Source organism: Macadamia integrifolia, chromosome 4 (assembly GCF_013358625.1).
Source record: "Macadamia integrifolia cultivar HAES 741 chromosome 4, SCU_Mint_v3, whole genome shotgun sequence".
NCBI classification, from domain to species: domain Eukaryota; kingdom Viridiplantae; phylum Streptophyta; class Magnoliopsida; order Proteales; family Proteaceae; genus Macadamia; species Macadamia integrifolia.
In genome coordinates this window covers 12,874,114-12,887,262 of record NC_056560.1, presented here as the reverse complement: position 1 = coordinate 12,887,262, position 13,149 = coordinate 12,874,114, and the positions used below count along the sequence as shown (strand labels likewise).

Below are 13,149 nucleotides of genomic sequence, written 5' to 3'. Positions count from 1 at the left end.
ATGTATATTGTTCCAACGACGACCATGGTTGAAAGGAAATTCATCATTTTATTTTTTTATTTTTTTTCAGCTTGAATGTCAATAAGTGGACAGCTCTAGGATTTAAAAAAAAAAAAAATTACATTTCCTATCTTGCTATTGCAGGGTCTGTCCTACTTGGTTTTGGGGTCGTTATTCTTCCTTTAAGCTATGTTTGGTATCCTAGAAAGAAAAAAATAGTACAAAATACGTAATAAGATAAAAATCATAATTATATGTGTCTATCTCTCTCTTAAAATTCGATTTTTTTTTTTTTTTTAATATTTTCTATCTAAAAGTAATCTCTTATGTTTCTTAATACATCACATTTGCCTAAAAAAAAAATTAAAATAAAGAATGGTCATTTCCGGGGTACTTTCGTTTTTAACTTTCAAGTAACCTTCGTTTGCAATTAGAGATTACTTCGCGTGTGGAATTAAATAAGATGGATCGTGTTGTGTTTACTATCACTTGATCAGACACAACAAAATCAGAAATCTCAAAGAACAATTCAAAAAAACTATCAAAATTACCTTAGTGCCATGACTGTCATAGAAATACTCAGTATGCAAATTATACTTCTTGAATGTAATGTGCAAAGACCAACATTACTATTGAAATTAATGCTGAAGTGCTGAATGTTAAAGAGAATAAAAATGAGAGAGTTTTCGACCTGAATCCTCTCTTGTGCACCAGCTTTTCCAGCGCACATCAGGCGGCTAGCAGCACCAGAATACACACTCAAAAGTACCTCTCATCCATCCAATATGCACTAGAGGGACTAACTTATTTGAGAGGATCTCATTCCATTCGTCAAAGTGTTTCACAAAAGCCCTGTATAGACCTAAATTTTTTATTTCTTAAAAAAATTTCTTCATAGACTGGCTCAACATTATTCATATGATGCAAGGCAGATTTTTAGCAAGATGGGCTGTTGGGAAACCAAAAACTTGCCCAATATGAGAAAAATTAGGGACCAATGTGTAATTCAGAGCCCGGCCCATTAAATTGCCGAGTGAAGTCCCGAACAACTGAACAAGCTAACAAGACAAGCCCACCCATTAACAGCCATAGTCCATGTTCCAATTTCGTAAGATTCCAAAAATTAGTAAGGACTGATTTGTACTTTTTTTAATATTAAACCTAAATTCAATCATATACCTTCTCAAAATTTCCATTTTCATCTATATTCAATTCTTCATTTATCTTCAACATTTTTTTTTTTTAGAATCTCACATTTGCAGTATCTGGAGGGCCCAAGTTTCTGTCATGTGATAGATCGGATGGACCTACATTTTGTGGAAGACAGTCTTTGTGTCATGTTTCAACTCAAATAGGTTCTCCAAGTGGCAAAATATAGCTCTAAGAATACATGGGATGTATTTGATTGAATTAGTTGATCAGATTTGACATGTAGTTTATACAAACCTAGCTCTATATCTATCCAACAAAAATTGTCATATCACCCTTCCATGTGATTGAAAATTGGTGAGCTGCTCTAATAAGCTCCTCAAGCGGTGACCTGTCTTGAATCTTGATGTACTGTCGCCGTTCACCATTGTTTAGAAGACCTTCGAATCTTTTTTTCTTCACATGGCTACCTCTGTTCTAGTTGAAGCTTAGTATGTGTGATTAGGGGAACATGGCTCTAGCTACCCACAAAATTTTGACCCCCATTTAATATGCCAAGTGACATATATTAGGGCCATTTTATGCAGGCTTCCTCGGTGGACTACAGAAAATCAAAGGCTCATTTTATTTTAATTTAGTATATTTAAGACTCAATTTAATGTATTTTGTTGAATTACTTAGAATTTCTCATTTTATTATATTCTATAGTTTCAAAAATATCTTAAAATTACTCTTTTATTTAAATATATTTTATTTTACTAGAATGATATTATCATTCAAAAATAAATAAATCCCCTACTATAAATTGACACTACGTGTGAAGCGTGGAATGATAGACTACCAAGCCTAAGATTCCATTTCATTGCATGAAAACTTTTGCAAATGGAATAGACAACTCTATCTCGGAAAATTTTGGCTGCTATCCTGAATGCAACTTTACTGGAATCTAAGAAGTGGAATAATTCACTTCCCCCTAGGGTTTACAAATACATTTTTGGTTTAAGTGTTTCCAAAATGTCCTTTAAGATTCAATTTCTTTGGCTGTCACAGGGATCGAAGCTACTTAGTTACAACCCGGGCAAGAGCTAAATTTCATTCCTTGATCTCTAGTTCACTAGCCTCAAAGATGCAAATGTAAAGGATTTACACTCCATAATGGTTTGATATGGAAAACAATTTCTAGTATCCCACCGTAATATGAGGCTAATATAAGCCAGGTTTCATGGTCTATTACCACCTTTCTCACGTCTCTTTAGTTTCTTCTTTACTTTTCATTCCGCTGAAGAATCATAACTGACCTGGCCCCTATTAATGGTTGGCTGGATAACCAAGAGCCTAGACACATCATTTTCCACAAGTTATAAACTCCACTAAAGCTGAAAATTCATCATTCATTACCAAAAGGAGAAAACCACATACGAGTAAGGAATAATTGAGGCACGATGGTGAGATTTAGATATGAGAAAATGATGGTCATGTTGCCGGTATCATGCGTTTTTTCATATGTTCTCTATTTCCGGACATGCATGGCTTCATCTATAACTTGTGTGCATGTTCTTGGTGGTTTGGCGTGAGAGATTTTATCCACACTAGCAGCCTGTAAATCCCCTTTTCTTAAGATATAGGGTGCAATTTATTTTGCCATTAAAGTGGTGGACTAAGAAATAATAATTTTATTTCATTTATCTCTTATCTTATTCTCAAAAAAAAATTGTTTATAATTAAGTAAGGCATATCAAATATTTTTGAAAGAAAATAAAATAAACCAAGATAATGAGAAACATTCTATGAACAATTGTATCACAAGCTTTACTTGCATTAGCAACGAAATTATTGTGGGTTACAAGAAAGTACAAAATCAAATTTTATTTATTTATTTATTTATTATTTCAAGTTTGTAAGCACACCATAAGAACATTTAAAGAAAATAATTTATCACATGGCTAAAAATTTTTGAGTTTCATGTTTAAAACAAGTTTTTACCCAAGCATGCACTACTAAAACCTGGGGCTTAGGCTAACATAGGTTTGGATGGGTAAGGATCAAGCAAAACATTATAAATATTAAATAATATATTATAATATGAATATATTAGATTAATTTATATTTTTTATTATAGATATATGATAATGTGAATAACATATACTCTAAATTTGAACTCCAAAATAATCGTAATATGGCATTTGTTAGAACACGGGGACTTGGTATATGTTAAGCAGGTCTTAGGCTTTGCCCATCTTCTGTTGGGAAAGTATGGAAACATTAAGAGTGGTCTTAGACTGATACAAATACATATCAGTCATATCAGATCGTACATATAATTTTATATTCATTTTTGTTAGAAATTTGATTTTTTAACACATTTATTCCTATCGTGAACTGTAACGCATCGATTCAGTATCAGCCAATCAGTCAAATATCAATATCAACCCGAGCCGATACCGATACGATCAGCTGATCCAATAAGGTTGTGTAACAGAGGGGGCCTGTTTGAAAGTGTGGCGTGTCTACAGTCCCAAAAGTGAGCATAAGTTGACTGAACAATTCACGCCTCAAACCTCTGAGAAAAGTGAACATCAACAAGTTAAAATAACCACCACAAGGCCCCACCACCAACTAAAGGTCATCTTGTCGGCACCTTCATGTAGTGGTGGGCCCTCTTAGATCTCTTTTGGGATCCTTATAAAGCTATTTTAGTGTTTAAAACTTTTCAAAAGCTTTACTCTTTTTTTTTTTTTTGGTAAAGAGAGTTTACAACTTTAGCTATTATATTGTGGGAAAAATAAAGAAAAGGCTTAGCCATCCTATTTATGAGAAAAGGAAACTAAATTAACATCTATAGTCAATTGATTGTTAGTAGTTCATCATTAATTCCATTTCCTTAATTTTAGATAATAATTGTAAGCCCATGCGGATGGGGCAACACTATGTAGACAAGAAAAAAAATTCTTGGTCTCAATGATAAATTTCAACTTAAGTGGAGGAGTGTGGATTAGGTCCTCGTACGAGAATCATTCTCGTATGGTGTGATCCACAGATAGAATTTGCCACAGGTTTTTTTTTTTTGGGTGGATTACATCTATGTGAATGAGTCTTGTCAAGGACCTAATCAACTCTCTAAATGAAATATGTAAAGTGACATAATAAGACTTTAAAAATTCAGTACCAACATAAAATACAAAATAGTAATCAAAATACAATAGACTTTTCACATAAAAATAAAGAAAAGAAGCCAGAAAGACAATGTGGCCCCTATGCCCATATAAATGACCGCCCCACCTCTCATGATAGGTGAAAATCCCACTCTAACTGATGCTACCTGTGCGCTCCCATTGGCCTCATGCTAGTGGAGGGGCAATGCCTTTCAGGAACCCTTGTCCTTAAAATAATTATAATAATTGGTGCATCTAGATTATCCACTATCTATGGATTGATTAGTATTGCCACATCATTTGAAAATGTGGTAAAATAATGTGGGTCACTAAGAGAATCTTGTCTTAACGACCATGAAGTGACTTTTTCTTGTAATTAGGCTTTGTTTGTTTTCACTAAAAAATTCTTATAAAAAGCCCAATGGAAGAGGGTTCCTTAAGCAAACGTCTAAAAAAATAAACCAAAGAAATGCGACAAAATGATATTATACATAAGAGGAAAACGAGATCATTTCATATGAGAGAGATAAACACAGCCGATCATAAAACCTTTTCCAAAAACAATTTTCCAACTTTTTGTTTTAATGTAAAACCTACAAGAAAATAAACTAAAACTCTGAAAGATCATATAAACTAAATGGGATTAAAACAAAAAAGACTAATTGTGAATCCGTTGATTACATTGAGCTTGTGGAGGATGCTTTCCCACCTCCCCACTAACAGTCGATGGTCAATCCTTTACTTGCACGCGCCTCCGCACTAACAGGTCTATGGTCAGTCCCTCTATCGCACGCGCCGCCAACCACTTAGCTGTAAAACGAATAAACCTTTTTTCCGCCATTGGTATACAATATAAAGCAGACCCGCTAATGCTTCCTTTCTACGGCCTACAGCGCAATCGCACGTTATCCATAAAATTTTCAATTTGCCAATAACCCCTTACTGTTCATCCTAATTACTGTAAACCCCCAGAAAAATCCCATTCTCTTTTCTTTACTATATCGCACTCAAAACAATAGAAAAAATGACGAAACCCGATATCAGGACAAAGAGATCCCCTTATTGCTTGTCTTCGAGTCTCGATGCCTTCCCCTATAGATAACCACTTCACTCCATCTCACATTATCCATGGGGTTCAATTCACCAATAACATTCTTACTATTTTTTTCCTAATTGATATAAACCCCACCCCTTCCAACAAAAAATCACATTCCTTTTTATTTACTATTTCACTCTCTAACTCTCTAACAATAGCGAGAATGATGAAATTGAAAATTCCAACAAGAAGATTGTCATACTACTTGTTTTCGAGTCCGAATCCACTCTCCTAGAGATGGCCACTTTGTCGACATAATATCCATGGGTGTGGTGAGGGGAGGGAAGAAGGGAGAGAGAGTATAGACTCACAAGAGAACCAGCTTGGAGATCATCTACCGTGAACAGTAACTTTAATTTTTAAGTTGGTAAAAGACAAATTATAATTGTAGTCTGAAATGAAAACCTACATACTTGAATAGACAACTGACAACTAAGTTCCAAGTAACAAAAAATCATAACTTAAAGTAAACCAAGTATACCTTGATACATAAAAGATGTACCCACATGGTACATTTTAACACTTCTAAAAACTTAGTATACATAAGAAGGATTCTAACTTCGAACAACAAGGAAGTTTCATCAATTTTTTTTTTTTTTTTTTTTTTTTTTGCTGACGGACGGGGATATAGGACTTCGGCTTGATTAGTCCTGTGGGTCTATACTGACACTACAACTATATGGATCAAATCATACTGAGATTGTATGAGAACTATTCAACTTTAACTGAAAGCAGTGAATAGCACTAAACATTTCGTATGGCTCCAATGTGTTAAGAGGAGTCGAATTTAGAACCACACGCTTCCTAAGATAAAGGTCCCTTACCATCTCAACTACCCCTTAGATTAACAATAATAGACGCCACTTTAATGCCCGCAAAGGGGGGAGGGGTTGGGGGAGGTTGATTAAAGAACTTTTCCATACCCGTGAATGATGTGAGATGGGCATAGATGGGTTATGGAGGGGAGAGGAACCTTTCTCATTGTCTTCTTCTTAAAACTTTGCTTAAATGACCCTCTCTGAGAGTCATGTGAACTCTGTATTCTGAAACTTCTTCAAGGTTCACATGCGGCCACTAGCCGTCGAGTTTCTCTTCTTTTGGTCTGTGATTCTAGCACTAGCTAATCGGTCTTCTTCCTTTGTCTTGGTTTTCTCCCTTTCAAGTAACTTCTCTTACACTGCTTCCAATGGCTATGCTTTGCCCAGGTTAATTAATCTCATTATTTGCAGTGGAGCCAGCCAGCATCATCCTTTAGACAACCTAGATTCATATCTTCCTTTTAATCTTGCTTTTGCTTCGTGAGCTTGAACCTAGGGGACCCCTACCCAGACCAGAGGCTCCACAGTGACCCACAACCGAAATTTGACTTATTCAGCTCCCCTAATCCATGGAATAACTACCGGAGAAATGATTAAAAAGAACATCAACGTTCATAATTCACTCAACTACTTCACACCTTAAGTCAAAATCTCATCAGAGGGCACTTTTCTCAATCTAATTTTGTTCATGGGGAGAGGGTTAAACACACCGCTTGTGTACAGTAAACTAGTGGATGAGACTAATGAAGGTATGAGATGGAGTAGGGGTGTCAATCGGTCAAGCTGGGTCGGTCTGGCCTAGTGGATCTATGTCCTTGGACCATAATGTACCTATTTAAGGAATGAATCAGTCTCGATCGGTGTCATGTCAGGTTTAATCGGGTTCCAGGCTTTAATCGAGCTTCTCCTAATCAGATTAATCGGACCTTAAATGAGGTAATGTACCAATAAAACCTTAAGTGGACCTTAAACAATCTTCATTTTTCTTAGATTTTAATTTATTTTTTTAAATCATCAACAATTTGGAACATATATTACACTTAATATAGTCATTAATTGATAAAAATATCAATATATACTCTATTCTATCCCAAAAAAATCAAAATACTTATATAAATAGTAGGGCTAAATGTGTCGGTCCAAGTCGAGTTTGTAAAAGGGTTGGGCCAGTTGGGAGGCCCATCGGGCTTACCCCTTCCACAGTGTACTACTTATTTATAAACGGGCTGAGTTTAGACCCGACATATTTATTAATCGGGCCAATCCAAGTCGGGCTCAATCAGGTCTATCGTTGCGAGCTTGGAATTGACGCCACTAAGATGGAGCATCATATAGAGGAAACAGAGCTGGAGAAAGATAAAGAGATAGTATGCTAGCTTACGATACACCAGCAGTGTGTCCACCACTCATTTCCACTGTTCACACCTGAAAAGAGTCTATTTAAACCCCTCTATTGTACAAATCCATCCAAAGTTACGAGCCCACTTCTGCTTCAGGCGTCTCTCTCTCTCTCTCTCTCTCACTCTATAGCTTCGAATTCAGAAAATGGCCACAGCAAAGACAACCCAAACGCGCCCTGTCCTTCTCTCGCTCATCTCCATTTCTCTAGTCCTTCTTCAAGCTATCTCAGCCGTCGATTCTCATGAAGGCGAAGACAGTAATGCCATCGATTTCATCCGTACCAGCTGCAACGCAACCTTATACCCGGACGTCTGCTACGCCAGCCTCTCTCGCTACGCCTACACTATCCAACAAAGCCCAGCAAAGCTCGCGCGCGTCGCCGTCGCAGTAAGCTTATCTAGGGCGCGTCGCATTGCTTCTTACATATCAAACCTCTCTCGCCAACCCGATTCAGAGGCGGCGTTCGATCAGGAAACCGCCGCCGTTCTCAAGGACTGTAAGAGCACTTTCGGCGACGCAATTGATCAGATGAAACGCTCGAACAGCGAAATGCTCAATCTCGACCTCACATCTCATTCTCAAGGTTCGTTGCGGTTTCTGATGAGTAACGTGCAGACGTGGATGAGTGCCGCACTTACCAACGAGGACACGTGTACGGATGAGTTCGGTGATGTACCTGATGGGTCTGTGAAATCGGATGTATGTGATCGGGTGGTGAACGGCCGGATGTTGACGAGTAATGCTCTTGCTTTGGTCAATAGTTTTGTTGCAGCGACTGAAGCGGAGGCCCCTTCTAGTACACCTTGATGGGTGATTTCTGACCGTTTGATCTACTGTATTGTATACCAATAGGAAGGTTTGGTTTGCTATTGTAAAGAATTCTTAGGTTACTTGTGTAGTTCTTGAAGCTTTGAGTCTCACTCTTTTCTTCTTTCTTGAAGAAAAAGAAGTTTGTGTTCTCACTTCTCATAACTTAACTGAGTCAAATCGCCCTTGTTAGTGTTTTAGTTGGTTGGTCACCCACTGAATAACCAAACAGGGATAGATTGAGGGTCCACAAACAAGGTCATGGACCATGACTATGGACCATTGTTTTAGAATCTTTCTTTTTATCAAGATGGATAAAGTGGACTAAGATCATTCAAAGTTATCATATGATACTATGGTAAAGGATCTTTCATATCTTGGCTACAATACCAAACATTGTTTCCTTAATTAATTTCTCAATTCACATGATTACCAGTGTCTTAATGTAATCATGCATAGGATCATGGGCTCCATCAGCCATTACTTACAAGTCTGTTTTGATACTTCAACCTATACATATAATTAAGAAAGTTGGCTTTCTACCAAAACAAATAAATAAATAAAGATGGCTTGTTGATGCAGATTTTTCTTGAGTTGGGTAGGGTAGGGGTGCTTTAGATATTATAGTAATGTATTATACTCTATTGATGATGGTTTTGTATTGTGAATTAAAAAAAATAATAAAAAAAAAAAATGTGTACACCGATGGTGTACATGCTCTCCCACATTCTCTCTCCTCTTGATTTTCATAAAGTTGACAATGTCATGTTATATCTTCAATATATATTGAGTGAAATGTTTAACATCACTTTGAATAGAATGATCTCACATAGTTGTGCCATGTGAGATGATGGTATGGCCATTGTGTCTGCTACTTAGATAAGGTATGGTTTAGATTGCCAATGTGTCAAATTTTAGAGTCAAATGCAATTCTATATCCTTCCCTCGACCCTCCCAACCATGTATTAATGTGTACTTCTTATAAGCCTAGGATTTTTTTTTTTTTTAAATTGTATTTTTTTCACTTGATTAATTATCATTGAACAAAATTTGATTTATGATTAGAGGACTTGAGGTCTAGCCATTTGTCTACAAAACTGAAGTCACATCCAAGTAGAAATTTTGGATGTTAAAACCTAGCAAGACCCATTTTGCGCAAGAACTCACACTTCATCCAATGCGAAGAGGAAGGCAAAGCTTGATCACTCCGTGACAACAGCTCACCAAGGCTTCACCTATAGCAAAACCCATCAACAGAAATATATACATTATAACAAAAGAAATATATATACATAGGCACCAATAATCTAAATGCCTTTATATATATATATATATATATATATTTGTTCTTTATGTACTTTTAGTTATCTTTATTTCTTTTTCTTTTTTTACACGAAAATATTCGTCTACAAGCTTTATAACCCAACTACCTGCACTTCTACATATAGCCTAAAAGGAGATGAATATTAAATGATAAAATTCTAAAACCCACGTACGTTTACAAGCAGAAGGAGGGTTCTTAATTAGAGTTTGGTGAGGAACCTTTTCATAGGGCTGGTATTTTAATATTTGTTAGTAGGAAAATTGAGACCAAAGCTATGATACAATTGAATTATAAGAATAAATATTAAATTTCTTCATTTCTTGTACTTTAACATGTATTATTTGATTACGTACTCTGTCTCAACTTTAACAAATATTATTTGGTTATATTTATTCATTTGTGGAAGTTATTAATAAGAAGTGGGGCCAGAGACTATCCAGTTGGCCCACCAAAAGAAGTATATCTGATTAATTAACCCAATATATCTACCATGTGACATGTTAAATGAGACCCAAATTATATGGATAAGTAGAACCTAAAACCTCTCTATCTGTTGGGTGTAGGATTTGAATTCCATCACATATTCTGTTGGTTGATTCTGAAAAGCTGTTAAAAGCCCATAGGGAGAGAACATGACGGAATCTCGTATCGATCGTGTCTCTTTGTTTCTTTATGAATTGCCGCAATGAGTGCTATTAGGGTTACTAAAAATTCTTTGTAAACACTAAGAGGCCTAAAGAAGAGAGTTTGCAACTATTTCTCCATTGTAAATGAATAATCTTATCACTCCGTGAATGTAGGCATCTTTTATCTAACCGCATAAATTCTTGTTATGTGTGATTGTTTTTTTCTCTATTTATTTTGTTTTCTGGACCGTGAGTAGGTTTTTGTTTCTCTATTACCCACATTTAGCAAGTTTCAATCCTGTTAAGTTTGTTTTGAATTCTTCATCTGTTTTGAAGAATGACCAGCTCTGACATTTTTTGACGGTGACCTAAATCAAATTTTTTTTCTAAGATATGTGAACGACCCGTGACTTGGAGGAGTATATAATGTACTATCGTCAGGTTGAACAAGCCATTGTAATTTGAGGGGTTTTTCGAGTTAGGGTTTTAGAGTGAGTTTTAAAATTGTGTTTGGGTGTAATTACTTTTCTATATAGTGAAACATCTTCTTCTTCGCCCGAGGATATAGCACACCACATCGGTATGTGAACCTCGCTAAATCTTTGTTTATTGTGTAAATCTGTGTTTATTTATTTTGTATTTATTGGTGTTTTTTATAACAAATCCCATTAGAATCGGTAAAATGAGAAAACAAAACTTTTAAAATTCAATACTACCAATAAAGGGTGCATAGTAATGCATGGTTATATTAAGGATAGATTTTGGCTTTGAAATTTGGCATGCTAGCACCATCTATCATATGTTATAACTCATTCAATGATTAGACCATGGTTCACATGCCACACATTGCTGCAAAATGATAGTACGGTTATGATCTGCATTCAATATAAACACATGGAAGGGACAAGGGCGGCCTAGGTAAAGGGCACTTATAATGCATTCAGATCCAGGTTTGTATTAAAGTGTTTAATTACCTTATAGACAACATATATTGGAACCTACTGAGACCCCACTATTTGTTTATGATTAGTTCACTAATAATGAACAATTATTGAATGACTTCCCACTTAAGGTAGGTGTAAAGTAAGGGTTAGTGTTGAGTCATCTACACTAGTTCATAGTTTATTCCATTTGCAAAGCAACCGAACAAATTAAAACCAGATATGAGAGAGCATATAATATGAGTAGCTGCATTTGATACAACCTCTCAACTCCCTCCTATATATATCTTGTCTATCCACAAGGATTTGGTTGGTCTAAAGGACAATCCTTTTCAATGGCTCCTCCTGTTCCAAGATGAAGCCGTAATATTTGAAAGCTAAAGGGATCCTAAGAGAACATTAAGGGTGGGTTTCCCTATGACAATTTAAAACCCACTATATATGTAGTGAATACAGAAAAGGCAAAAAGGTGGTTTAGAATTAGAATGGCCGGTGTAGAGTGGAAGATATCATTGTCAAAGAATCAGGGTTCGTGATAAAGAACCCGTGAACAAGGTGGGCTTCGTGCAATGATAAAGTTGTTTCATTGCGAGCTAGTTAGTGTTTGTGTGTTTTAGTTGAAAAACATCTTTGTGAAGAGCTAAGGCTTCTTACAATGTGAGCCTCTCAGACCTGCAGTGGTGAGAAACTCATGCTCCTTTTTAATAAAGAACCCGTGAACCCATCTCAATCAACTCATTAGGATCCAAAGATTGTTAATTTGTGAGGTAAACCCCACTTCCCGGCCCTTTATTTTGTTCTATATTCCCATCACGGAAAATTTTTGAAAAGGACTTGACAATATGGGTCCCAAATGCTCTATATCTGCTTTCTACCAAATTTGAGAAAATGCTTTCTCACCTGAGCTGAACACTTTGAAAAAGGTTCCAACTTGTTGGTAATTTTCAACTAGAGATAAAGGGATATGTGATTAGGTTTAAACCTTCAAGTATGTTTAGGAGTAGTTCCTCCTGAATAATAAAAAGATAGGCCCTGGAAATCAAGTTTATGAGAAAAGTCATCTGAGCATGTGAGAAAGTAATTTGCTGGTAAGAAAGCGTACGTAAGGAGCTAAGACTTGATAGTTCTATTTTCCACAGAACCAAAAACAGAGATTGAGGGAACTTACTTGAAACTTGGTATCTCATTATCTCATAGGGTGAGTTGTAAAGAGAGGGAGTAAGCACTGGCCATGTGAAGACCAAGAAACAAGGATGGAAAAAGATAACTGAGATCTGAGGTATATCACAACTAGCCATGCATTAGGGGAGTAGGGTTGAGAGGTGATTGCAGGTTGATGCTCCAACATAGTAGGGTTGGTTTTATGACTTTTTGCCTCAGATGTAACATTATTTATTAGGTTTAAACCTTAAAATATTTGATTCACAAAACATAGATGTACTATTACTATGTCTCTTTCTTGTTTAATAATTATGCAACAGAACACTCTCATGAAGAGAAGATGTGATCAATAACTTCCAGGGATGTAAAGTCATGTGGCCCACATACCATTTTGAAGGAAGAATAGACCAATTCATGCATGGATCCAGGCGTTATTAGGCCACTTATTAGTGGAGTGGTACTAATATTCTATTTCTATAAATCAATCCAAGCCCGAAACCCCAAAATTTGTTTTTTTGGCAAATATGATAGCCGTCGATTATTGTTTGTGGTAATTCAGATTTTCTGACTTGACTTAGGCTGTGTTTGGTAACGTTTCTGTTCTAGAAATAATGTTTCGTGTTAAAAATGAAAATTTCAGTTTCTTTGTCAAAATTTCGTTTTTTTTTTTTTTT

The 13,149-nt window shown here is 36.0% G+C and overlaps 1 protein-coding gene across 1 annotated transcript; it reads left to right on the top strand.

The window, feature by feature from the left end:
• The first annotated feature begins 7,677 nt into the window (after positions 1-7,677).
• Positions 7,678-8,623, top strand: LOC122075818 (21 kDa protein-like). Its single transcript, XM_042640990.1, has one exon. It carries the CDS (start codon positions 7,761-7,763, stop codon positions 8,421-8,423), a length of 663 nt encoding a protein of 220 aa, XP_042496924.1. The 5' UTR covers positions 7,678-7,760; the 3' UTR covers positions 8,424-8,623.
• The last annotated feature ends 4,526 nt before the right edge of the window (positions 8,624-13,149 follow it).